At 40.6% G+C, this 26,220-nt stretch overlaps 1 protein-coding gene across 24 annotated transcripts in view; it reads left to right on the top strand.

Moving 5' to 3' along the window:
• The window catches only part of Mia2 (MIA SH3 domain ER export factor 2), a 94,639-nt gene that overhangs the window by 61,758 nt on the left and 6,661 nt on the right, over positions 1-26,220 (top strand). For 16 of the 24 annotated variants that reach the window (XM_030246782.1, XM_030246783.1, XM_030246784.1 and 13 more), the window contains 11 exons: positions 914-1,028; positions 2,252-2,298; positions 2,837-2,927; positions 5,542-5,680; positions 11,595-11,696; positions 12,919-12,979; positions 13,618-13,653; positions 15,186-15,253; positions 16,767-16,849; positions 18,992-19,120; positions 22,511-22,669. In XM_030246782.1, coding sequence (XP_030102642.1) covers positions 914-1,028; positions 2,252-2,298; positions 2,837-2,927; positions 5,542-5,680; positions 11,595-11,696; positions 12,919-12,979; positions 13,618-13,653; positions 15,186-15,253; positions 16,767-16,849; positions 18,992-19,120; positions 22,511-22,669 — 1,030 coding nt within the window. The remainder of the gene's footprint in view (positions 1-913; positions 1,029-2,251; positions 2,299-2,836; positions 2,928-5,541; positions 5,681-11,594; positions 11,697-12,918; positions 12,980-13,617; positions 13,654-15,185; positions 15,254-16,766; positions 16,850-18,991; positions 19,121-22,510; positions 22,670-26,220) is intronic. The other 8 variants (XM_030246785.1, XM_030246786.1, XM_030246787.1 and 5 more) reach the window with 1 other exon arrangement.

The following is a 26,220-nucleotide window of genomic DNA, read 5'->3' on the forward strand; positions in this document are numbered from 1 at the left end:
TGAGCTTGAGTTCTAAGCACCCACGTAGGAGACAAGCATGGCTCTGTGTGAGCCCAGCACTGGGGCAGCACGGTGCATCCTAGAGCTTGCGGAGCGGCGAAGCCTCTCGAGTGGAGTTGTGGTTCTGTGAGCGGTCCTGACAGAAGAGACACTTGACCCCTCCTCTCCCCTCATGCTTGTGCCGCTGCAAATGCACCTGCATACTCACGGGCATGGGATGTGCACAGGAGAAAAGATCTCACTGTTTGTAGTCATAAAGGACGGTTAGCAAGCATGAGCCGTTGTAAAATACTGTTGACTTAGGAAGTAGTTTTCTTTCTCTCTCTCCCTCCACTCTGCCCTCCTTCCCTCCCTCCCTCCCTCCCCTCTTTCTTTCATACAAAGTCAAACTATATAGCCCTAGCTAAACAGACTAGTCACCTTGTAGATAAGGCTGTCCCAGAGCTCTCAGAGATCTGCCTGCCTCTGCCTTCCAAGTGCTGGGATTAAAGATGTAATATCATGCTTGGCAAGTTTTGTTCCTTATTTTTTAAGGTTTAATATCAATAAATGTTGTAGTTAAAAAACAAAACAAAACAAAACCCAACAACTATTAGCATATCTTAATGGCAGGTAGAAAATTAGAGCACATAAGGACTTATTTATGTGGATTGATTTAAAAAATTTAATTAACGATTTGACTTTATTTATGCATATGTGTGGGGGATATATGTAGAGTTCAGAGGAGCTTTTAGGAGTCAGTTCTCTCCTTCCATGTGGGTCCTGGGTTCAAACGGTCATCACTAGGGGCAGATGCCTTTATCTGCTGAGCCATTTCTTTGGCCTGGGATTGATTGATCGACCTCGGTACATTGCTAACTTGTAAAGCTGTTGGCAGGTTCTTACCTTCTGTTCTTCTGTGTTCACTGTCCAGACTCTGGTCACGAGCCTGCTAAAGATGAAGGATTGGGCTGCTGTGCTTGGAGAAGCAGATGATGGGAATCTGGACTTGGACATGAAGAGTGGCCTAGAAAACACTGCTGCCTTAGGTATGGTGACTGGCTTCCTGCTTCCTGCATTGCGCATGTGCGCTGTGCTCCTTGTACACTCCTCCTTGGTACATGGTGTTCAGCTGTCCGAAGTGCCGTCTGCTCTCACCACCTCATGGCTAGATTTTCTAGTAACTCTTTCTAGTCCTGTCTTTTGGCTTCCCAACCTGTTGTATAAAGTAGTCTTCACAGAGGCTAGTTTTCAGGTTGTCTAGTAGAGGCCTAGTTGATGAAACCTCTGGGTGCTGTGCCCCGCCCTCTCCTGACCTTATAAACCGTTAGAAATATAATTTACTACATAGCCACAGTCCGAGGCATGGAGCAGCAATAACAAAACAGGATAGTTACGACAATAACTGTTATGAAGCCTTGGAACTCCCAGTGCTGGAACAGATTGTCTGATTGAGATGCCTGCAAAGTGAGAAATGAACCGTGTCCTGGGCCACGTCTCAGGAAGAAAGTGGTAAGACAGTGAGACTTCCTCATGCTGCTCAGAATGACACGTAATAGCTGTGTAGTTTAAAGTTGTTTTAATGGAGCGATGTATGACACCCAGTACAACGCAGGAGGCACCAACTCTGAGGAAGTGAAGAAAGATTTAGTAGAAAATGTAGCTATTTGAGCTGGTGAGAGTGGAGTTTACAGCCTGTATTTTACACAGGCTGCTGCCAAAACAGAGATAGTAGAAATATAATGAAGTTATATTTGTACTTTTTCTTGTATACCTTACCATGTAAGAAATAGTTTTTTAATAGAATTTATGCTTCATATTACTTTATTAGGAGCTATTATTTCACTAGTACGTTGGATGCTGTAATATCTTAAGAATCCACAGGTAGTTAAGTCTGTGGCCAATGTTAAGGTGAATATTGAGTTCTTACTGGGACTCTGTACTTAGTACTTTGATTGCTTTTAAGGTGTAGTTTCCTGAAAGTAGGTCACTCTACCTTACACAAACTGCTATTTTTGTTTTAGCTAATGTTTTTCTGAGACAGTGTCTCACTGTAACTCAAGTTGGCCTGGAATTAACTTTGTAGCCCAGGCTGGCCTCAGACTCATGGTAATCCTCCTGTCCCAGCCTTTGGAGTGTTGGGATTGCAGGCAGGGCTAAGCTCAGCTCCAGGTTGTTTATTGTGGCAAGAAGAGGGAGGGCTTGTGAGCTCAGCTGAGGGGATGATGAAGCCATCGGATGTGTTCAGTAATGACGGTTTCGTTTTTCTTAGATAATCAGCCAAAGGGCGCTTTGAAGAAGCTGATTTATGCAGCTAAGGTTTGTATGATATAGACACAAAGATGGGGAAGAGGCCCTGGAACAGGGGGTAAATCTACATTTCCTTAGTAACTAATTTAAAGATTGGTTTTACTTTTTTCCATATAAGGTTATCTGAGAAATTAGGATTTTCTTTATTAAAATAATTGCTTTTATATTAACTTCAGAAATACACATAATTTTAGAATTTAGAAAATTTCAAGTTCTACAGTAATTCCTTCAGTTAAAAATACTTTAAAAATGTTTATTTATCTCATAGTTCCCTTTGTGTGTTGTTTTTCTTTTGGTTTTATTATTTTCTTACCCCGATAGATAGCTCCATGTCCTATTTTATGAAGTAAATAATAGCTTTGTTTCCTTCTGGTTTATTCCTTCCACCTGTCCTCGGGTAATCTGTATGAGAAGTCCAGAGAGTGCAGTGTGAAGGTTGCTTACGTCACCTTGAGTGAAAACAGCTGTAGAGCCATGTGGGGTGTATCGGGAGACGTGTGTGCATTGTGTGATTGACTATTGCTTTTTCTTCATTCCTTCTTTAAAGTTAAATGCTTCTTTAAAAGCCTTGGAAGGAGAACGAAATCAAGTTTACACTCAGTTATCTGAAGTGGATCAAGTAAAAGAAGACCTTACAGGTAAGGACTTCTCACTGAGTGTGTCTCCTGAAGAGGCTGGGAGGATGGATGGCTTCTGGGGTCTTGCAGGGTGTCCTTGTCAGTGTTTGATCCCTGTGAAAGGGACACTACGACCACGGCAACTCTTACAAAGGAAAGCAGTGAATTGGGGCTGGCTTAAGAGTTCAGAGGTTTGATTCACTGTGATGATGATGGGAAGCATGGCAGTACACACATAGACATGGTGCTGGAGAAAGAGCCAAGAATTCTACTTCTGAATTGTCAGGCAGCGGAAGAGACTGAGACTGGGACTGGCTTGAGCATTTGAAACCCCAAAGCCCACCCTCAGTGACACACTTACTCTAACAAGGCCACAGCTCCTAAAAGTGCCACTCTCTATGGGCTTGAGGGCCTGTGGAACCATTTTCATTCAAACCACCACATGTGTCATATGTTTGGTATAGTTTTAGTTGTTAAAAAGTATCAACTTGATTCCAGGACAGCGAGGAACCTGTGTTGAATGCTCTTCCAATATTAATTAAACATTATAAAGCCCTAACAGGTCTGACTGCTCTGTGTGAGACAGAATATGCTGAGAACTAAGAGAAAAGCTCTGGGCAGCTGGAGCAATGGCTGACTAAATGCTGGGCTATTTCTTCCTTGTTTCCACTGAGCAGGAGTTTTCATTTGTTTCTGGAAAAGCAGAGCTCTGTAAGCATAAAGACTTGCACTAATTGGTTTTTGTTGCATACGAACATTTCCTTCTAGTCATCTCTCCCCCTAGTCTCTGCCTCACTGAAATAATTTACAACAGTCTTTCTTTTGGAGTTGTTGTTTTTATGTAACCCCAGGCTGTCTTGGAGTCCTGACGCTGCTCTCTGAACTTCCCATATGATAGGGTATATATAGGCTCATGAGTACCATGCTTAGCCTGTACAGTACCCTCATAAAAGAAAATATGAGGGATGGGGAGACAGCTCAAAGGGTAAAGTCCTCTCTGCTGAGCCTGACGACCTGAGGTCAGTTCCCAGTGGAAGGAGAGAACTGACCCCTGACCCTTGCTAGTTGACTTCTGACCTTTGACTCCTTGACCATGTAGGCATGTCCCTCTACCCCTCACCACTGCACTAAGTTTAAAAAATTTTTTAAGAAAAATAAAGTATGAGACAAATGAACTACAGTAGATAAAAGTAAAAGAATTTGTGTTTTTGGGTAAGATTTCTTTGGTATTGTGTGACTCATTTATAGAAGAGAGAATATACAACATGGATTTCTTTCCTAAGTGACTGTTTTTCGAATTGGCTGACAGCATAGATGGACATATGTTTTTTTCTGGTATAGATGTTTCCTGTACATGTACCATTTACTATCTGTGTATTTACATAAACTGTTTTTTTGGTATGTATGTTTAATTAACTGGTGTTTTAGAAAAACTACATACCATTACATTTAATTATTAAGCTTTTCCATGGTTGTTACAGTTTTAAACCTAATACATTCACACATGTTTTGGAAAATGATCTTAGAAGAGATTAGAACTGAGGTTCTCATCGTGGTCCCTTAATATGAGAGATGTTCAGAGCTGAAGTAATTATATCAAAAACGTAGTGGTGTGCTGGTTTATATGGAATATATAGTTACTTTGGCCTTTTCATTTTTGCGTGTGTTCTTATATGTCTGTATTTGTGTGTGTGTGTGTGTAGGACAAAGATTGATGCACAGTGTTTTCTTTGGCTGCTCTCCTTGTTTGTTGAAGAAAGGGTCTCCTCCAATCCTGAAACTTGCTAATTTGTCTAGAACAGCCGACCAGTGAGCCCCAGGGGTCCTGCTCTGCCTCCTAGCGCAGTAATAGTAATAAGGCTTACAGGCTTGCTTTGCTACCCTGCTTTCCTGTGGGTACCGGGGACCAAAACTCTGGTCCTCAGGCCCATGTGGCTCTCTGCCATGTCCTCATGGTCACTCTTTAAGGTAGCTTAGCTGTTGAAATAAAGTTAAAAGTCATTGTTATTCTTTCCCGTCTCCATCTCGTTTGAGACATGGTCTCTCATGAAACTGGAAATGAGCATTTGTTATCAGCTAGCTTGAATTACAGCATATGTAAAATTTTGCCTTAAATAGTAGGGCTGGGTATTTATGCACACCACGGCTTTGTGCATTCTAGGCACGTGCTCTGCCACTCAGCTGTCTCCACCAGCCTGAGCTCGAGTGTAACTGAGGTGCTGTTTCATTAGTTAGAACAGATAGCACATGAAACAGGGAATGCTGAGTGGAAATGCTTGCCTTTGAAACTCTCGTCCTCATAGCCTTCCTTCAGGAGCTACTAACTCAGACTGAGAATCAAATGCCAGAATTAGAATGCTGAAGATTGTGGTGATCTTCATACTAATAGTATTAAGTCTTTAAAATAGTGTGTGCAGCATCTCAGTTAGATAGTGAAAAGCAATTCGGCAAAGAAAGCATCCTACAGGTTTTCCATTGTTGCTGGAGGACGTTTGGGTTGTTGTTTTGTTTTAAGTGATTGTCTACAGCCATATCACCCAGGGCAATGTCTGATCTTGTCTATTTTTAATAAGGTTTTATTTTTATGAAATTTCCTTAGTTTTGTTCCCTTATGACTTTTCAATAATTTCTTTAGAGCATATCAAAAGTCTTGAGTCTAAACAAGCATCTTTGCAGTCAGAAAAGACAGAGTTTGAAAGTGAGAGCCAGAAACTTCAGCAGAAACTGAAAGTGATAACCGAGCTGTACCAAGAAAATGAAATGAAACTTCACAGGTAAGTGAAATGGCTATAAGTAGTGATTCTCAGCCTTCCCAGGGCTGTGGCCTTTATAGAGTTCCCACGGTGTGCTGACCCCAACCATCCAGTTATTCTGTTCCTACTTTACAACTGTAAGTTTGCTACTGCTATGAATTGTAATGTAAATCTCTGAGGTGCACCCCCAAAGGGCTCCTAATTCACATGCTTAAAACTGCTGCTCTAAAGTAAGTGTTATATATTCATGGCATTTACGCTATGATTATTGGAAGTTATCAGCTATATTGCACTATTCACTTTTAAGAAAATTACTTGATCTTGAAACCAATTTTTCTTCATGGAAGAAAGTGTAAGTGATGTTTGAATTTCCAAGCTATCACAGAATCTTCCTTAATGTCTAGTACACAGTTTTCAGATTATTGCCTTAAACTAACACTGGTAAATGGGCTTGGAATGCGAGTGATCTCTTTGGATGGAACTGCCTGATGCGTGTAAAACTGATTCCTTGCTCCTGTGCAATTAGTCTTGCTCAGTGTTCCTTGTCCTAGTTAATAAATGACAGTGTCATTTGCCTTGTGTTCAAGGTAGCTGCTCAGGTGTCTAACATGCTGCCTTTGTATGCCATATTCATCTTGTTAGCCTTTTTATCCTTAGCATGGTGGCAATTCCCCTCTGCCACTGCTCTGGTTAAAGCACCATTGGCAGTAGTTGGTGTCACAGTGGCCTCATGAATGTTATCTTTACACCTTAACTTCCTGTGCTTTCTTTTCTCTGCGATCACAGAATAACTGAAAACATGAATTATGGTTCCATACCTTGTCCTTCTTAGATCCCCCTAAGTACATTTAAATAGATTGAATGCAAAACTTCATCTTGTCTATCACTGCCTGCTGTAACTTGCCTTCTAGCTGTCTCTGCAGCTTATTCTGTTTCTCTTCTTTGTTGCTCTCTGTGGACACTGGCTTTCTTGAGTTTTGGTGTGTCAAGCACAGCTGTGTCTTTTGTGCATGCTGCTTTTGCTTTCAGTGGTTGGTGTTCTCCATCTGTGTTTGTATGGTTTGATCCTTTGCTTTATTTGGGTCTCAGTTCAGCTGTTACCTTAAAACGCTTCCTTGGCTGCCCTAACTAAAGAAATACCTGAACATCAAGTGTGTCCACCACCTGCTAATAAATTTCAACTGTGAGAAATACCATATTTTTATATATATTCCCAGTGCCTAAACTGGGAGGAAAATGGTAGGTCTCCTGTCAGTATTTGTTGAACATATAGATGTGTATCCTCAGTGCGCTTACCTATTGATGCCAGGCTGTACTTATGCATAATGATGCCCAGGTGGAGGTAGAGAAGACCCTTGAGGTACTGATCTGGAGACTGCAGATTTTCAAGTACAAATTATAGCCTAGATTTCTCATTAGGAAACCTAGCAGACTTTCATTTTCTTTAGGAAGTTAATGAGAGTTAGGATTCCTTATCCTTCATACGTTCTCGATGTAAAGTTGGTCTGTTGATAAAATTTGTTTGTAACCTTAAAAAGCCTGTTCCTACAGAGCTTTCGTGGCCTTTGATGAATATGCTGAGAGTTATAAAGGATTCCAGTCTCCCAGCTGAGGAGCGACTTCTTTCACTTCTCAGTCTGTAAAGAAGTACCCTTGCAGTTGCTGAGCGCCACAGCCTTTGAGAGCCATTTATGTGGTGACTTAACTGTTCATACAGACCCAGGCACATGCTGTTGAGTGTTCCTGATGATAAGAAGGCCACGATGGATTTTGTGCAGGAAATACCGTGTATCAGATAAATTTTGTTTGGGCATAACTTACAGTGCTGTTGTCTGTGAGTTTAATGTCAGGAAATCGACAGCATAATATAAAACCTTTTATTTTGTGAGGCTTTCAGGTGATGACATGCTGGCTTGACATTGGTGTAGTTGATGATGACATTCAACTGCTGATCTTCCCGCTTTCACTCCCGAGTGCCTAGATTATAGACGCTTGCCACCACTGTAGTAGTTTTTTTAGAGTGCATTATTTTAAATTTTGCAGATGTGTGTGGGTCTGTGCACATGAGTGCTAGTGTCTGCAGAGGCCAGAAGGGTTGGATTCCCCCTGGAACTATAGATACACACAGTTATGAGCCACTAGATGTGGGTTTGGAAACTAAACTCACGTCCTCTGCAAGAATAGTGTGGGCTCTTTCTTAACTTGCTGAGCTATCTATCTAGCCCATTAATATTTATTTCTATTTTCTGTGTATGTGTGAGTTCCTACGTGTTTGTCTATGTGGCACATGTGTGCCTAGTGTCCTCCAAGGGCAGACATTGGCATTGGGTCCCTTGAAGCTATAGTTACAGATGTTTGTGAGCCGATATGTGGGTGCTGGGAACAACCTGGGCTTACACAAGAGCAGTGAGTGTTCTTAAGCACTGAGCTATCTCTCTCACCCCTGGCAAGTTTTAAATAAAGTATCTGTATGTAAAACAAAGTGTGCGTTGTCTAGTTGGTAAGTTTTGTGAAGAGAGGTTAACAGAACAGTAAGCTAGCATTATCCCCAGGAAAGGTGGCCCCAGTATTTGCTAATTAACAATTTATGGTCACTTAGAATAGAATGAGCTCAGGTAACAAAAATCCACGCTATGTATTTGAAAAGTAGTAGAGAATATTAATGCTGTATTGAGAGATGACTGCTGGATTGTTGGTTACTCCCATTCACTTCCAACCCCTGAACTACACTCAATTCACATGGACCCATCAATCATTGGTCAAGCAAATGCCCCCCAGGCTTGGCTACAGCTTAGTCTTGTGGAAGTATTTTCTCAATTGAGATTCCTTTTCCCAAATGTCTACAGTTTGTGAGAAGTTAACAAAAAACTAACTAGCACAACTTCTGTATCCCCAAATATTATATATTCTTTTCTGAAGATACTCACTACTCAAATTGAATTACACCACTGGTTCATCAAGGTCGGAGAGAGGACGTTGGTAGAACTCTTAAAATACTAGATTTGATTCTTGCCTGTATAGGATATAATATTGGCTCAATAATTTTCTAGATTTCTTTTTTTAGATTCAGGTTTAAATACACAGGCCCTTTTTGCATGTGACATTTGCAGTAGTGTATGGCAATTGCTTTTTGGGATACATCAGTTCTGATGTGATTTTACAAATGTATTTTCTTGATGTTTTTCATGACTTTCATGTGTACTTTTAAAGTTAATGTCAGAAAGAAGTGAAATATTAGAACCTAGGAGTTGGTGCACTGCTTTAAATCCGTAATTCTTTTTTTTTTTTTTGGTTTTTCAAGACAGGGTTTCTCTGTGTAGCCCTGGCTGTCCTGGAACTCACTTTGTAGACCAGGCTAGCCTCAAACTCAGAAATCCACCTGCCTCTGCCTCCCAAGTGCTGGCATTAAAGGTGTGCGCCACCACTGCCTGGCTCTAAATCTGTGATTCATTAAAGTTCCACCAATGGGAATTACTTTGACGATGCCATTTTTAACTTTAAGGCTGTACTAGTTACTTTTCTGTTGCTGTGAAAAAACACTATGACTGAAAACACTAAACAAAACACAGCAAACGAGAATACTGTGATTAAGGCAGCTGGTAGAAGGGAGAGCCTGTAGTGGTGAGGGAACGTGGAAGCTGAGAGGTCACACCCTAAGCTTGAAGAGGACAGAGAATACTGCAAGTACTGCAAGAGAGGCTATATGCTCCCAAGGCCTGCACCCAGTGGTGGTCATGTGACGCATAATGACATGTTGGTCAGCTATGAATTATAGATAGGATGAGCCTTTTACGACACTGCCATCCACTGATTGTTAGCCATCTTGGGTTGTATAAGTACACTCTGAGGTCCACAGAGCAAGGCAATGGCTTCTTGGTGCATTTCTCAGAGATCTGTTGATATATACATAGAATATGACTATATTAGGTTCTTTGTACTGCATTTTCCTTTTTGTGTCACAGGAAAAATAGTCCCTTCTATGTTGGTGTTCTTTATTCTATTAGCATAATTATAAGGCCTGGAACCAAATCCTTCCTTTTTACTACCAATTAAAAATATGGGGGCTGCTGTTACTGGGTAGACCTTTAATCCTCACCCCCAGGAAGCAGAGACAGACCTGTCTTTGTGAATTAAGAAGCTAGCGTGGTCTACACAGTGACACAGTTCCAGGCCAGCCAGGGTTACATTGTGAGACCCTGTCTTAAAAAACAAACAACAGCAAAAATAAAAAACAAAAAGCCACAGCTTATTAGTTGTTAGCTTCTTCTTCTTTTTTTTTTTTTTAAGATTTATTATTTTATTTATATGAGTACACTCTAGCTGTCTTCAGACACACCAGAAGAGGGCATCAGATCTCATTACAGATGGTTGTGAGCTACCATGTTGTTGCTGGGAATTGAACTCAGGACCTCTGGAAAAGCAGTCACTGCTCTTAACCTCTGACCCATTTCTCCAGCCCAGTGTTAGCTTCTTATTAACAAACAGAATCCTTTATTACAGAAAATCTTGATAGGTGGTACACTCATAAGTTTTTATTAATATTTATATGGGATAAAACTCGATACTGTTAATAGTATTAGCACCGTAATGAGCAAAATATGATCTTGGGTTTATAATGCTAAATTTTATGTCAGAAATACACAGGTCCTTTTGCATGTGACCTTTGCAGTAGTGTATGGCAACTGCTTTGTGGGATGTATCTTGTTTTTTGTTTGTTTTAAAATTATTTTATTCATTTCCATTCCAGTCTTGCCCTCCCTCCACTCTCCCTTCCCATAGTTTCTCTTCTTCCCATCCTAGGTGAAGTCCCCCACCTCCTCTGATGCTCCATCCCATTCTCTTCCATCCATTCTCTTCCCATTTTAGGTGAAGTCCCCCATCTCCTCTGATGCTCCAGTGCTGCTGAGCACAGGCTTCAGTCGTGGGATCGCATGACTTTTTGGATTTCCTCAGTTTCTGTTGTGAGGTCTCCCGTTTCATTTCTGATTTTGTTAATTTGGATATTGTCCCTGTGCCCTTTACTTAATTAGGCTAAGGGTTTATCTATCTTCTTGATTCTTTCAAATCATCAGCTCTTGGTTTTGTTTATTCGTTGTATCATCTCTTTGTTTCTAACTAGTTGATTTCAGCCTTGAGTTTGAAGATTCTGGCTGTCTATTCCTCGTGGGTGTGTTTGCTTCTTTGTGTTGTAGAGCTCTCAGGTGTGCTGTTGCTTGTATGGGATCTCTCCCGTTTCTTTATGAAGGTACTTAGTGCTATGAATTTTCTTAACACTGCTTTCATTGTGTTCCATAAGTTTGGGTATGTTGTATCTTCATTTTCATTGAATTTTATAAAGTCTTTGAATTCTTTCTTTACTTCTCTGAACAAATTACCATTGAGTAGAGAGTTATTTACTTTCTATGAGTAAGTAGTCTTTCTGGTTTTTTTTGTTTTTTTTGTTTTTGTTTTGTTTTGATGTCACTGAGGCCCAGCCTTAGTCTGTAGTGATCTGATAGGGTGCATGGGATTATTTCAGTCTCCTTGTATCTGTTGAGGTTTGTTTTATGTCTGATTATATGGTCAATTTTGGGGGAAGGTTCCATGAGGTCTGAGAAGAAGGCATATTCTCTTGTTCTGGGGTTAAATGTTCTGTAGATATCTGTTAAATCCATTTGGTTCATCACTTCTGTTAATTCCACTGTGTCTCTGTTTCTGTTTTGATGACCTGTCTATTGGTGAGAATGGGGTGTTGAAATCTCCTACTGTTAATGTGTGAGGTTCAGTGTGTGTTTTGTGCTTTGGAATAATGTCTATTACAAATTGGGGGCCCTTGCATTTAGGGCATAGATGTTCAGAATTGGACCTTCCTCTTGGTGGATTTTTTTCTTTGATGAATATGAAGTGTCTTTCCTCATCTCATTTGATAACTTTTGGTTGTACTCTTTGTTTTAAGGAAATTAACAGTAGAAGAAAATTACCGATTAGAGAAAGAAGAAAAACTTTCCAAAGTAGATGAGAAAATCAGCCATGCGACCGAGGAGCTGGAGACCTGCAGGTATGAAGCACACATTCTTGTTGGGAAACTCAGTAGCAGGAAACAGTAACTAAAATGATGGTGTGTGTGTGTGTGTTTGAGACAGGATTTCTCTGTATAGCCCTGCCTGTCCTGGAATTCATTATATAGACCAGGCTGGCCTCGACCTCAGAGATTGACCTTTCTCTGCCTCCCAAGTGCTGGTACTACATGCATGCACCAGCAGCAGCAGCGAAATGGCTTATATATATATTTTCATTACTTTTCATTGAGATTTATTTGTATTTTGCAGATATTCAGAAAATAGAAGGGAAATTTTTCTTTTCAGGGATTTGATGCTTAAGACTCACATTGAACATAGACATTTTATGTGAATGTCAGGAAGTTTGTAAATAGTTATTAATGCCACTGTGGTGGTATATGCGCATTATCCTGCTCTGCAGTCCCAGCACCTGGGAGGTGGGACAGAATGATCACAAGATCAAGGCCAACCTTGGCTAAATAGTGAGTTTGAAGCTAGCTTGGCCTACATGAGACCCTGTCTTGCAGAAGGAAAACGGAGAGAGCAGTTAGTTCAAGCTCAGATGGCTTTGCTCAAATGAGAAGAGTGTACACAGTAATATTCAGTAAGCATGCCATGAAACAAGCCGGGCACGCGTGGCATTCGAGCCAGTGCTTAGCTGTAGTTTTCGGTTCAGTCTTCAGTGGATCTAAGGAAATAGGATGTCTGTCAGAAAGAGGCAAGCAAAGCGGCTCTCTGAATCATAGTAGGACTTCTCTTTACGCCAGGAAGAGTCAGTTTGCATTTTGTCTAACAGAGAAATAGTTCGCACCTGAGTTAACCTCTCAGGATTTTATCTCCTGAAAATGAATGAAAACCTGAGGGCCAGGATGGTGGCATGTGCCTGTGGCTCCAGCACTTGGGGTGGAAAGGGAGGAAATTATAAATTTACTCAAGGCCAGGTGAGACCTTGTTTGTTGTATAAATCTTGTGTGACTTTGTTTTAACCACACCCAAGCAGTGGTACTCATACGGCTTACTTGAGGTTAAAAACTAAGGCAGGAAACCTGCTTTGGTGGTGGTGTGTGCCTTTGATCCTAGCACTCAGGAGGCAGAAGCAATTGAATCTGAGTTTGAGGCCGGCCTCCCCCCTACTACCACCCCATTTATACTTTTGTAGTCATGTGCTCTCGTTCCTTATTGGATTGTTACCATAGTGGAGTAATTGCTTGTTCATTATAGGCAGCGTGCCAAGGATCTTGAAGAAGAGCTGGAGAGAACAATTCATTCTTACCAGGGGCAGGTATGTTATGTGTGTGACTTCAGCTTCATTGTACACAATGAAAAGTTTGACTCTCTAGAACTGATGCGGGACTACAGCTTCTCTTCCTCCTGAGGAGTTGAGGAGCCTGTGATACAGTTCCAGGGAGCTAAAGATTTAAAATCAAAATTACAAACCTTTGGGAATGAGGGTTATATAGTACAAATAAATGTCTGTCGCCTTTGCAGCTGCATACAGGACTCCTTATCTGCTCCTTGGGAACTCAAGTTATCACATGTGGTTTGTTGGCATTACAAAAACGTATATTCAGTTTTAATTCTAATGTATGCTTCACAGTTTTAAGTCAAAGCAAAATTGAAAGTAGAATTTCTTTTACTTGTAAGTGGTTGATGGTTATAGACTATTAGCTATTTTTCTACCTTTGCATGGTAAGCCACTTTTTGCATTTGATCCATTTAATATTGTATATATATTGCGGCTAACTTGTTTAAGAGTTCCGTAGAGTAGGTGTGTATGCACGTAAGTGGATTTTCAGATACTTGAACTGCTTCTCCAGCGTTGTTGGGGAAGCTTGAGTTTATAGCTTGTGCACTAAATTTTAGTGTGGGAATGAATGTTTTTTTATTTGTTTAAATTTTTTTAATAACTTTATTTTTTAGGTTATTTCTCATGAAAAAAAAGCACATGATAATTGGGTAAGTTTTAAGTCCTCCTAAAGCAATTTGTCAAATTCCTTTTAGAAAATATACTAGTCATTTTAGATTAAGGAAAACTACAGACAGTATTTTAAAAATGATCACTTCTTATTAATTTCATTAATTTCACCAGTGATGAAAATAGTATTAGAGACCACAGGATGCACTGAGAAGTGATTATCTTTCACTTTGTAGTTTTCTTCCTGAATGCACTTAGTAATAAAAATCACATAAATTATAAATTCCTTTTAATGGCACCCTGGGGCTTGGAGAGATGGCTCAGCACTGCTGCCCTTCTGAGGACTTGACCTACATTTGGTTTTTCAGAGCATGTCAGCTGGTTCACAAGTGCCCATAATGTTAGTTTCAGGAGATCCGATGCCCTCTTCTGTTCCCTTGGTACACCTCCACTCATGTGCATGCACACACAGCAAACGGATCATCATTCTAGTAATTCCACTTATGTCACATCAACCAGAGTACGTGCACTTATAAAACTAAATAACATTTAAAAACAGTTCAGTGAATTGTTACATTTTACTGGCTAATGTTGTTATTGGTGAAACATTATTGGTGTAATCGTTTTTGTTCAAAATTGATTTTATGATTGCATATTGGAAAATAATTTACATAAAAATCTTTGTTGATAGTACTAAAATATATTTAAGCTTTGTTTTCTGTGAATGCTTAGTTTGTTCATTAGCTACTGTCAATTCTAATGTATGTTTTACAGTTTTAAGTCAAAGCAAAATTGAAAGTAGAGTGGTTGATGGTTATAGACTATTAGCTATTTTTCTACCTTTGCATGGTAAGCCACTTTTTGCATTTGATCCATTTAATATTGTATATATTCTGTGGCTAAACTGTAGAGTCCATAGAATGGTTGAAAAGTATGTAGAACACCATATATTTAGCCTTTGTTAATAAATAGACTACCAACACAGAAAAACAAACACACACACACACCACACACACACACACCACACACACACACACACACACACACACACACACACACACACACACTCAAACACACACACACGTACATATACACACACACATAGTATTTGTACATTGTTCTGTACTTAATAGATGTGCGGTACACATTGATTGTATTTAGTTATTAGAAACATGACCGCTGTTGACATTCTGTGAAAGTGTTTGTAGTTTCCCAGAATTATGGACATAATGACCATGTGTTTCCATTGACTTTCCTAAGCTTGTCTGCCAGCATGCTTCTTATGATTGGATATGTACATCATCAAATAATTCTAGGCCCTGATTTTTATCTAGACAGCAATATTCATTAACAAGTACCTGTTAGAGTCCAGATTCATGCTTTTGACTGGCATGAAACTCATTCCTCTATTGAATTATTTCCCCAAATTTAAAATGTTTTACATTGAGTTTAATAGATACAGATTCATATCTATTTCCAGTTATGATATTATATGCTATCATGCTGATATTTCTGTTGCTCTTAGATTTAAGTTTATTTAGATAAAATTTCAAGTGTATTATTTTTCTTCAAGCTGGCAGCTCGGACTCTTGAAAGAAATCTCAATGATTTAAGAAAAGAAAATGCCCACAACAGACAAAAGTAAGTGTCTTTGTGGGAATACTTTAAAAGCTAGAAATAGTTTCTTCATTATATAATATTTATATAAAAATAAATAAAAAATTGTAGTTCCCACAGAATCTCTTATGAAATATCTAGTTTTACTAGGTGAAAAGTTTTATTTATTTTTTGTTTGTTTGAAATGCTTTTTTAGGCTACTACAGTGGCACTTTAAAGAAGCTTTTACAAGTTACACTGTAAAAAGTGTAACTTAAATTGCTGGGCGGTGGTGGCGCACGCCTTTAATCCCAGCACTTGGGAGGCAGAGGCAGGCGGATTTCTGAGTTCCAGGCCAGCCTGGTCTACAGAGTGAGGTCCAGGACAGCCAGGGCTACACAGAGAAACCCTGTCTTGAAAAAAAAAAAAAATTAAAGAGCTCCCAGGGCCTAAACCACCAACCAAAGAGTACACGGAGGAAACCCTGGCTCCAGCCCACATGTAGCAGAGGCGGGCCTTGTCGGGAGGAGAGGCCCTTGGTCCTGTGAAGGCTTGATGCCCCAGTATAGGGGAATGCCAGGGCAAGGAGGCAGGGGTGGGTGGGGGAGCACCCTCACAGAAGCAGGGGGAGGAGGGGATGGAATAAGAGGTTTTTGGAGGTGGGAGCGACCGAGAAAGGAGATAATGTTTAAAATGTAAGTAAAGGAAATATCTGATAAAAAAAATTAAACCAGTATGAGTGGACAGAAAAGAGAGTGTGTGAAAGAGAGGGTGTGTCTCTCCCGCACAGTGAAGCTTAGAACTTCTTGTTCTTCACTGTGGGAGGATAAAGTGCTTATTGTCTCAGCCCGCGGGTTGCTGTTGTTGGGAGTCAATGTTGTACAGAAGGAACAGTGAAAGAAAGAATAAAAGGGACAGGTAAATGCTCTTCTCAGGCTGGCAGCAGTGAGTGTTGGGCTGGCCTGCCAACTGTACTTACAGCATCAGTAAAAACTAGCACCTGCTGGCTTGTAACTCAGAAATTAAAGTCAGACAGTTGTATTATTCTAGGTGTAAGGTTCAGGTACTAATAACATTTGTTTAAAAATATGACATTTAAAGATACAAAGTTTAGAAATAAAGTAGTAGAGTCACTTAATGGGATTTCCAATTTCCCAAGGGCAGTATAGGTAACTCAGGGGCGGGGTTCTGTGCTGCAGTGTGGCCTTTTCATTTACAATGGGTCAGTTAAACTCCCCGCCTCAGTTTCCTTTGTTATAAAATGATATATTTGCATTGGTTCATCTTGAATGGTTCTCCTACTTTAGAATGTAGACTCTTTGAGCTATCGCTACCAGTCTAATTTTAAAGAGCCAATAGTTCCAAAGGTCAGTGCTCCGACAAGAAGCCAGTCACCCCAAGTCAGTGTGCGGTTGTGGCAGGCATCTGGGCAGAGCACGTGAGGCCCTCTCTCTCTGCAGATGTTGAGTTTGTGAGAGCAGCTGGTTTGGAAGAGGCCTTTGGTTAAAATGTGTTTCTTTTGGATGAGTAACTAGAGATGTTTGTTCTTTATTTGCAGATTAACTGAAACAGAGTTTAAATTTGAACTTTTAGAAAAAGATCCTTATGCACTTGATGTTCCAAACACAGCATTTGGCAGAGGTAGTCTTTTTTTTTTAAACCCCTTGTTTGAAATACATATTATATATCTTTAATATATATATATATAGCATATATAGTGTACATTAGTGTAAGTTAACATTTTCAGTTAACAGTACTTTGTAATTTGTAGCCAGCTTTCTATTTGAAACTATTTCATTAAATCTTAAGTTTCTGGGTTTTGTTTTGCTAACAATAATGAAAATGATTGGTACCTCCCCTTTTCAGTAGATCTCAGGACAGATATTTAGTGTTGTCAACTCCTTGAAAAGCCCAGTGCTCTTAATAAAAATTACCAGTAGCTAATTTTTGAGACAATGAATGAGAAATACTTAAGTGGAATAGCATTTTGACTGTTTACATATTAATAATACTTGGAAATGTGCTTGATTAAAGTGAGAATTAGCATAGCTCTTCAAGAAATGCCTGAGGTAGTAACTTAAAAGGCAGGGCAACCTTAGGCTAAAGTGTCATTACTGTAATTATCCCAGGGAGGGTTAGCCCTTTAAAGATGCAGTTGGTATCTCAGCCCGTTTATTATTGAGTTAAACATTTGCACAGTTGAAGTGGAATTAAGCTCCTGTAGTTATGAAAAGAAATCTTTATAGGTGGAATCTACTTTTAATAACCTTGGAAGTCATCAAATTTTGAGAGTCAACTTTCATTAAAATGTAACTATGTCTTACATGCTAAAATATCAGATTAGTGTAGATTTTAAGTAGTAGGAAAGTTTGGAGTGGGACAAGTCTACAAGGGATTTTAGTGCAACCCAGGGTAGGTGTCTGAGGAGAGGTAAACCGTGCTGGGATCTTTCTATGAACGATTTGGGTGACAGGTGCACTTTATAAGACTTACTGTGTTTGAAGTGTGGGTTTCTTGATGTTTACGTTCATTTTTTGTTGCTGTTTTGTGACCATTAGAAGCGTAACCACAAGTTGGCAGTGATTAAGCTCTTGGTCATCTGAAATACAGAGAAACTTACTGCATGCGTGATGGCATGTAACTGAGTCTTTTATTTATAGGGATACAAAAGCGACTCTGATTCTTTGGAGTATTTTATGTATTTACTTTCAAATTCTGACTTTTACTAAAGTGTTTCCTGGTTGAACATGGCCTGTCTGGCTCTGACATAAGTCTTGCACTTGCACATTATAGCTCTTCCCATTTGAAATATTGGGAAGGAGTATCAGAATCCCCAGCCATCTGGCTGTAGTGGCAGACTCCTTTAATACTAGTACTCTGAGGAAAGGACCAGCTAATCTCTGAGGCTGAGGCCAATCTGGTCTACATATCCAGTTCTAGTGCCACATAATGAGACTGTCTTAAAAAACAAAACAGAAAAACAAAACAAACAAAGCACACCAACTTGATGTTCCCTAAATCTTTCTGTAACTCCTCAGCACCGCTAGCATCCGTGTTTAGCCTGTGGTGTTACTTACAATAAGCTAATGTTTTTGTTTTCTTTGGGACTTGTCTGTTGGTTGGTTTTTATGTACCATGTGTTCTGAAAAGTGCATTTCTTTAACCACATATTGCTCTGGGAGCTTGTAGCTTGCCTTCAGCATTGCACAGATAAAAATCATGACATTCAACACAGACAGAAATACCTTCACGTTTTGCAAATCATAACTCCCTCAGGGCTGAAGAGATGACTCAGCTGTTAAGAGCATGTACTGCTCTTCCAGAGGACTTGCGTTCGTTTCCCAGCACCCTCCTCAACTGGCTCATGGTCCCTGTTCACTTGTGCTCCAGGGATCCACTGCCTCTGGCCTTGTAGACTATTTCTACTTACATGTACATACCCACACATAGACAGACACGTATGTGCAAAGTTAAAAATAAAACAAAACCTTTGAAAACACTAGAATACTATTTAGCTGTATATATAAGTATAAAGGTGGCAGAATTCAAATTCTGCGTATTCATATATACAATCTAATGTTTTTAATTGACTAATACCTAATTTGTTGAAAAGCTTTAAAAGCACCAGGCTCCCTATTTTATTTAATCCTGTGTAGTGTTCAGGGCACAGATTAGACTTAAGCTGACAGTAGGGTAACCTGAGGACAGTTGCTGAATGGGTTTCTAATGTTTCGGTACAGCTAACTGGATATGCATTTATATCTGCTGTTTTACTTATTCCAGAGCACTCCCCATATGGTCCCTCACCATTGGGCCGACCTCCATCTGAAACGAGAGCTTTTCTCTCTCCTCCAACTTTGTTGGAGGGTCCACTAAGACTCTCACCTTTGCTTCCAGGGGGAGGAGGAAGAGGTATATTTGTTTAAACATTTTTACTACTCTTAAATTCCTTCCTTCCTTTATATTTTCATCTCAACTTACCTTTAAAGTCTACAAATAGTCATTTGGCAAATACAGGCATTCCTTGCACTTATCAGAGATATGCTTTTTTTTTTTTTAAACTGGAGAGAGAATATTTGACCAGATTTTAATCCCAGCAGTTGGGAGGCAGAAGCAGGCGGATCTCTGTTAGTCTGAGGCCAGCCTGGTGTACATAGTACTTTCCAGGCTATTCAAAGCTGCATAGTAAGATTCTGCTTCAAAAAGCAAACAAAAACAAAACTCTATAGCACCTCATTCTCTTTTTCTCTTGCACAGTGTAGTGCAGGTGACCATCCCAACTCTGACTGCAGTGTAGTGCAGGAGGCTGTCTTGGTTAGAGTTTCCATTTTTGTGAAGAGATACTATGACCAAAACAACTCTTAAAAAGGACAGCATTTAATTGGGGCTGGCTTATAGGTTCAGAGGTTCGGTCTATTATCAAGGCAGGAAGCATGGCAGCATCCATTCAGGCATGGTACAAGAGGAGCTGAGAGTTCTACATCTTGTTCCAAAGGCAACTAGGAGAAGACTATCTTCTAAGCAGCTAGGAAGAGGGCCTGAAAGGCCACCCCTACAATGAGTGACATACTTCCTCCCACAAGGCCACACCTACTCCAATAAGGCCACACCTCCTAATAGTGTCACTCCCTGGGCCAAACATATTCAAATCACCACAGTGGCCATCCCAACTCTGGTACACAGTGTAATGCAGGTGGCCATCCCAAGTCTGGCATGCAGTCAGTGCAGGTGGCTGTCCCAACTCTTAACAAGCAGTGTAGTGTGAGTGGCCATCCCAACTCTGAAAGTACAGAAATCTCAGAGAGCTCACCATTTCTCTGAGTACTCTTTGGGTGTACTTAAAAAGTGAATTTTGAAGCATCTTATATTGCAAATTTTAGATTTATGATGCTCAGCCCTGAAGGTTTGTAGTTACAAACCAAAAAAAAAAAAAAAAAAGAAGAAGAAGACGAAGACAAAGACGAGGAAGATATATATAAGCTATAGCAGTATAACCAGCATAAAATGTATTTTTTATGAAACAAGATCAGAATGTAGAATTTATGTATATTTATAATATATATTATACATATTATATATAAATTAACATATTTTTTTAATTGTAGAAAATCAAAACATGAAAGTCCCACCCTCCTTTTTGAATCGTGAAGGAAGTCAGAAGTGTTGTTTTCTACAGCATTTTGATGGGGCCTTTTCAGGAGACCTAACTTTTACTTACACTTTGAGAGAGAGACTAAGCCAGTGTTGTCTGCATTGTTCCCATTCCACCTTGTTTGTTCTGTATTTCCATAGCTACATTAAGTACATGAACTGCTAATGAATGTCTCTAACCATTTATGTAAGTGATTTAACAAACTAAATTTGAAGCAGAAACAAATGAGACTATAAAACACAGTACCATTTCACACTGAGTCCACGCATCTCCAGAGTCTCCCAGGCAACAGGCACTTCTGCTAAACCAACACCACCACTGCACATATTTCAGAACCTTATTCTTTGGAGTTGGCTTTAGTCAGTGAGGACACAGTTTCCCAGGCTCCCAGTGTTCAGTGCCGCAGGCGAAGCAGCCTGGTTCCTCTTTGTTATCTCCTTGGCCCTCAGTTTGCTCCATGTAGCACTGTTTCCATGCCTCAGCTCCTGAATAGGGTGCCAGCCATGGCTCACCTCAGAAAGAGCTTGGCTTGTGTTGGCTGTGAACTGGAAACTTCTAGGTAAAGGGACTGTGCCACAAACATGGAGCTCTAGGGCGTTGTAGTGAACACTCCAGAATGGGGGTTTGTTTTGGAATTTATATGCCTTCAGTAAGCTTTGGGCTTAGGACTGTCAGTCAGTGCCACCACCATCAACTTAAAGAAATGTACGTCATGTCATGTCACATACCGATAGCAGCACAGCTGAAGCAGCCACATAGCATATTTGCCATTGCACTTTTGTGATTTGTGACATTTCCTGAACAGTGTTATCACATTTCATTAAGAGAAGAATGTTCATTAAGACAAAGCCAATTTTACATAGCACACATGGGTAGCAGCTAGCTATACCTCAGCACAGTACCCTAGAAATAGGATTTAGATTTAATTGGCTAAACTAATTCACTGGAAGTTGAATTGCATAAGTCAAGGATTGCTTGTAGTCAAATGCATGTTTGAAATTAGAGTAAAAATTACTTTTCCTTTCTCCTCTCCTGTTTAAGTACTTTCCTCTTCTATTTAATTGCTTTTAAGTGACAGTATGTTTAGATTATTCGCAAGGTTGTTTCCTGTCTATTCAAAAAGCTACAGAAGTTCTTGGTAAGTAACCTGCAGGCTTAAAATCTTGATTTGGAATACATTTCCTATGACCAGTGAAAGGAAAGAGTGTATCTTTCTACTTCCTCTTGGTATCTTGAAATTTGAATTTGAGAGTGAATTGTATATAACTTGTTCTTAAAACCCTTTAAGCTTTTGGATTTGTAGGTTTGCAATGTCTACCTGGTAGTCTCTTGGCCTGTGACTTTGGTCCTCTGGTAGCAAGTGCTGAGGAGAGCCTTTTGAGTCTCTCATGAAGGCCTGTGTGCTTCAGTGGAGATGAGCTCAGCCCGGTGGACTCCTGAGTGTCCTCCCTTCCTAGTCTTCTCATGAACCAATGATGGGGAGCAAGCTAGAAGGAAAGATGTAGGAATTTTCTAGAATGTATAATCATAGTAGGTTAGAAATAGAAATTCGGATTACACCTTGTGGTACAAGTTTTGGCCTCTTAATGTTTGTTAGTGTAGCACACTTCCAAAGCAGTTGTCTGAAAGTGCTTGGTTGGTAGCAGAGTGCTGAGATAGCCTAAGAGCTGACACAGAGCAAGCCTGAGCTACAGAACCAGAGTCTCGCTCACTTCTGCCGTTATGCTCACTGTAAGTCTTCACAAGTTCCTTTCTCTGCCTTATTTTTCAGATTTAGTATTTATTTATTTAACCACCGGATGTAATTATAAAGTGCTGATGGTGATAATGCGTAAAGATGCATTTTATAGGCAAGTGTTGTTGGATATTTATTTCCTTATGTATCTGTGCTACTGGAGCCTTGTGTTGGCTAAGCAAATACTTTAATCTCTGAGCTATACATCCAGCTCAGAAGCATTTGTTTATGTACGTTGTAAAATTAGTTTTCCTGTTTCTTAGAAATGGCTTTGGTAGAATTATAATCTAAGTGTGTACTAGAGGGGCTTTGTTTGAATTAGTATTTACTTTTCAAAAGGGCCTTGATTTTATTTGACAGTAGGTCTTCTGTGACACTTCTTGAGAGAAGGTAGATTTGTATGTTCTTTAATTAGGCTCACGAGGCCCTGAGAACCTTCTGGACCATCAGATGAACACTGAAAGAGGAGAGTCAAGCTATGACAGATTATCTGATGCTCCCAGAGCACCTTCCGACAGGTCCCTGTCACCTCCGTGGGAACAAGATCGAAGGATGACAGCCCATCCGCCACCAGGTGTGTGAAACAACAGTTCTATCTTAAAAATCATGACATGTTTTAGAAATACGAGTAAGTCTTTAAACGAGAACATTAGGAGGTGACAGCTCACATTAGAAGAAGCTTTTCCCAATTGTTTTTGTTGCTTTTAAAAGTAATAATGCTTATTTTTGAAAATCTTTAGTTATGTGGGGATGTATACTAAAAAGGGAAAATCTTCATTGTTATCTTAGCCAACATTTCTTGCCCAGAATTTAGTTACATATCTTGAGATTTAAAAAAATATGTATGTTCACATAGTTGTTGAAATTCTCCTGCTGCTGCTGCTTGAACTCTCAGCGGTCCTTCTGCATCCTGAGCAGGTTCTCCAGTCTTTCTTGAGACTCCCCAGATGATACTCTTTGAGGTGACTAGCGTTCTGGCTGGCAGGTGTCTCCTTGTTGGGAGTGAGGGAAGCAGTCACCTTCCTGAGACGTGTGCAGATGCAGGACCTTCTAGAGCTCCCAGGTGTGGCTTGTCTGTAGACAGGGTGCATCTGTGGATGCCAAGGACAGAGCTGAGCTTCAGGTTCTCAGATTGCGGCTGTGAAGAGCTGACTGTGGGCCCCAGAGGCTGAGCTTTTGGCTGCCACTTGTGGCCTGCACTGAGCCTCTTGCTGCATACACTTTTCAGCTTATCACAGCTATTTTCTAGGGCTTTCTAACACTGGTTGTGGCTGGTTGAATTCAGGCTTCTTGATTTGTGGTTGATCTCTGTTCTCTGTCCCCCAAGTTAGCTCTGTTTTATGTACGTTCCCTCTCAAGACAGTGCCCAGCCCTCCAGATCATTAGAGAGTAACAGGATTGGGTTCTTTCCCTATCGCTGCCTTCTGCTTAAGAATCTCTCTCTCACCAGAACCTGCCATTCTGTTTGAGTCCCGTGAACACCGTGGGTCTGTCCTAGTTTACGATGGCCAATCTCCTCTCACCAGGGATGCCTGGCTAATGGATGAGGCTTCTGCTTCCCTTACCCCACCAGAGAGCCATGTGACTGGAACCATGTTTGGCTTAACCTCTTTTTGATACCTGTCCATTTAACAAAACATCTGTAGATCCCCTCTAGGGACTGCGACCTTCCATGACCACAAACTTTTGAGCAGTACTTTGCATGGATTCCCTTCTCTAAAGCAGGCCTCAAGTTCAATCAGGAAATGGTTGGTCATTCCCAAAAGAGTCATGGCGCTATTTGGCCAGTGGGTGTATCTTCCGGGGAAGGCCATTCCTGCAGCATGCAGAAGTTATCCGTGCTTCTTTGGTGACTTTTCTTAGTGTCTTCTGGCCCCATGAAAGCTAGCCTGTGGGGAGAAGTTTCTAGGTCAGTTTGAGTTCTCTCTGTCCTGTTGTGGAATTCTGATCTAGCTATAGTAAGCAACAAAGTTTAGTAAAGCCCTTTTGACCCCATGGAATTTTTACTCCCGTTATGATTGCTAATCTGCTTTTCTTGTTACTTGCATATACCTTTATTAAAATACCAACCACACGGTCAGTGAGGTGGCTCAGGAGGTTAGGGTGCTTGCCGACAAGCCTAAAAACCCAGGTTCAGTCCTCGGAACCCACGTGGTAGAAGGAGAGCTGACTCCTGAAAACTGTCTTTTGAGTCTCCACACTCATGCCATGGCATATGTACATACATACACACACAAAATAAATGAATGTTTAAAAAAATCAGCCACATTGTATTTTCTGATTTCTATTACAATTAAACTAAAAGCACATACTATATTGAGACCAATATATTGTTTAATACCTGACACACATTAGGCCCCAGATTTAAGGAACAGATTGCTTTTGTTTGTGGAGGGCAAAATGTATATATTTTGTTAAAGAATAAAGTCTGAGTTCCTGATATTTTGAGCAAAACACAAATGTGTTCTCTTGAGACCTGATTAAAGGTGAGTTGTTTCAGGTTTCTCCACTTAATTGTTCTGTCTAATTAATCCCATGTTTGAAGAAAATGGGGACATTCTGTTTAGATATAAGGCTCTATTAGCTCTTTGCTAAGATCTGTAAGGTAGTATAAATGAGTTTTCGGACTTTCCTTAGTCACATCACTCTTGGGAGCTCATTAAATACCATTTTCTCCACTGACTGTTTCATCTCAGTGGTTTCCTTGGCTTTGTGCAGGAGAGATGATTCAGGCTATCTCATGTGGTTATCAGAAGAGGACTGACAGCTAAAGCTGAGTTCTAGGACTTCGTATTATGAACCCCTGCCTACTGAGGCAATCGGCAGTTTGTTGATGTCTGTAGTAGGATAGTTTCTTAGTTAGGTTCCTGTTGCTGTGATGAACACCATGACCAAAAGCACCTTGGGGAGGAAGGAATTCATTTGTTTTCCACATCATAGTCCATCACTGAAGGAAGTCAGGACGGGAGCTCACACAGGGCAGGAACCTGGAGGCAGGTGCTGATGCAGAGGCAATGGAGGGGTGCTGCTTACTGGCTTGCTCCCCAGGACACCTGCCCAGGGATGGCACCACCCACAGTGGGCTAGGCCCTCCTCCATTGATCACAGAATTAAGAAAATGCCCTGCAGCTTGCCTTTGGTCAGATCTTATGGAAGTGTTTTCTTGACTGAAGTTCCCTTCTCTCAGACGACTTTAGCTGTGTCAGGTTGGCATAGACACACACATAAGGCACACACTGAGAACTGCTTAGCCCACTTTCTTTGTTTCCAGAGACTGGAGTTGATATCGTCATACCATTCTGAGTAAGTCTGCCATCACCTTTCAAGACTAAAACAGACTCCTTGTTTCTTCCAGAGTGCTGAGTTCCACTAGGAATTAAGAGTTCCATTTTGCCATTCTAGATGACCCTTCTGACTGAAGGAGAGTGACCACAGAGGCCCTCATTTTGTAGAGTTAGTGCACAAATGTGTGTGTGCAGATGCCCTTCATCTGAGCTGTGACCTTCTGCTTACCAGTTGAGCACATCTTCCTTGAGTCTGAAATAAATGCTCTCAATGTAATTTTGGGGGGAATTCTTTTCGCCCCTGTGTGTTTATGCCCATTGTAGCCCATTTTAGCTCCTGAATAAAAGACATAAAAGACCTGTTATTTTTTATTAACAAGCTGCAAACATGAAGCTGGCCAGGTTCTGAGCTGTCTACCTAACTAGGCTGCCACCACTCAGCAGTATGCCCTGTTATCCGCCCTCTGGCCTTGCCCTAGCTCTGTCTTATGTGTGTCCCGTGGCTGCTCTCTCATCGAGACGTCATGGCGAACCCCCCAGGTCCATCTCTATTCCTTTTTTTTTTTTTTTTCTTGTGTTCCTTTTCTACTCTCTGGTCACCTTTGGGACACCCTGACGAGGATCAGAAGTCCCACCCTGTCTCTCCTGACCAGCTAAGTGGCTGATTAGCTCTTTATTAACCAATTAGAGGCGATAGAAAACAATTTGTGCATAACTTTAAGACTTGGCCATGCCATCTTTTTGGACTGCAACCAGATGTCTGGGCCTAGAACTCAGCATCTGAATACACAGTGCACAGAACCATCCTCCAACAGGATGCTAAAACAGAAATGCTGAGCTT

Source organism: Mus musculus, chromosome 12 (assembly GCF_000001635.26).
Source record: "Mus musculus strain C57BL/6J chromosome 12, GRCm38.p6 C57BL/6J".
In the NCBI taxonomy this organism is placed as follows: Eukaryota; Metazoa; Chordata; class Mammalia; order Rodentia; family Muridae; genus Mus; species Mus musculus.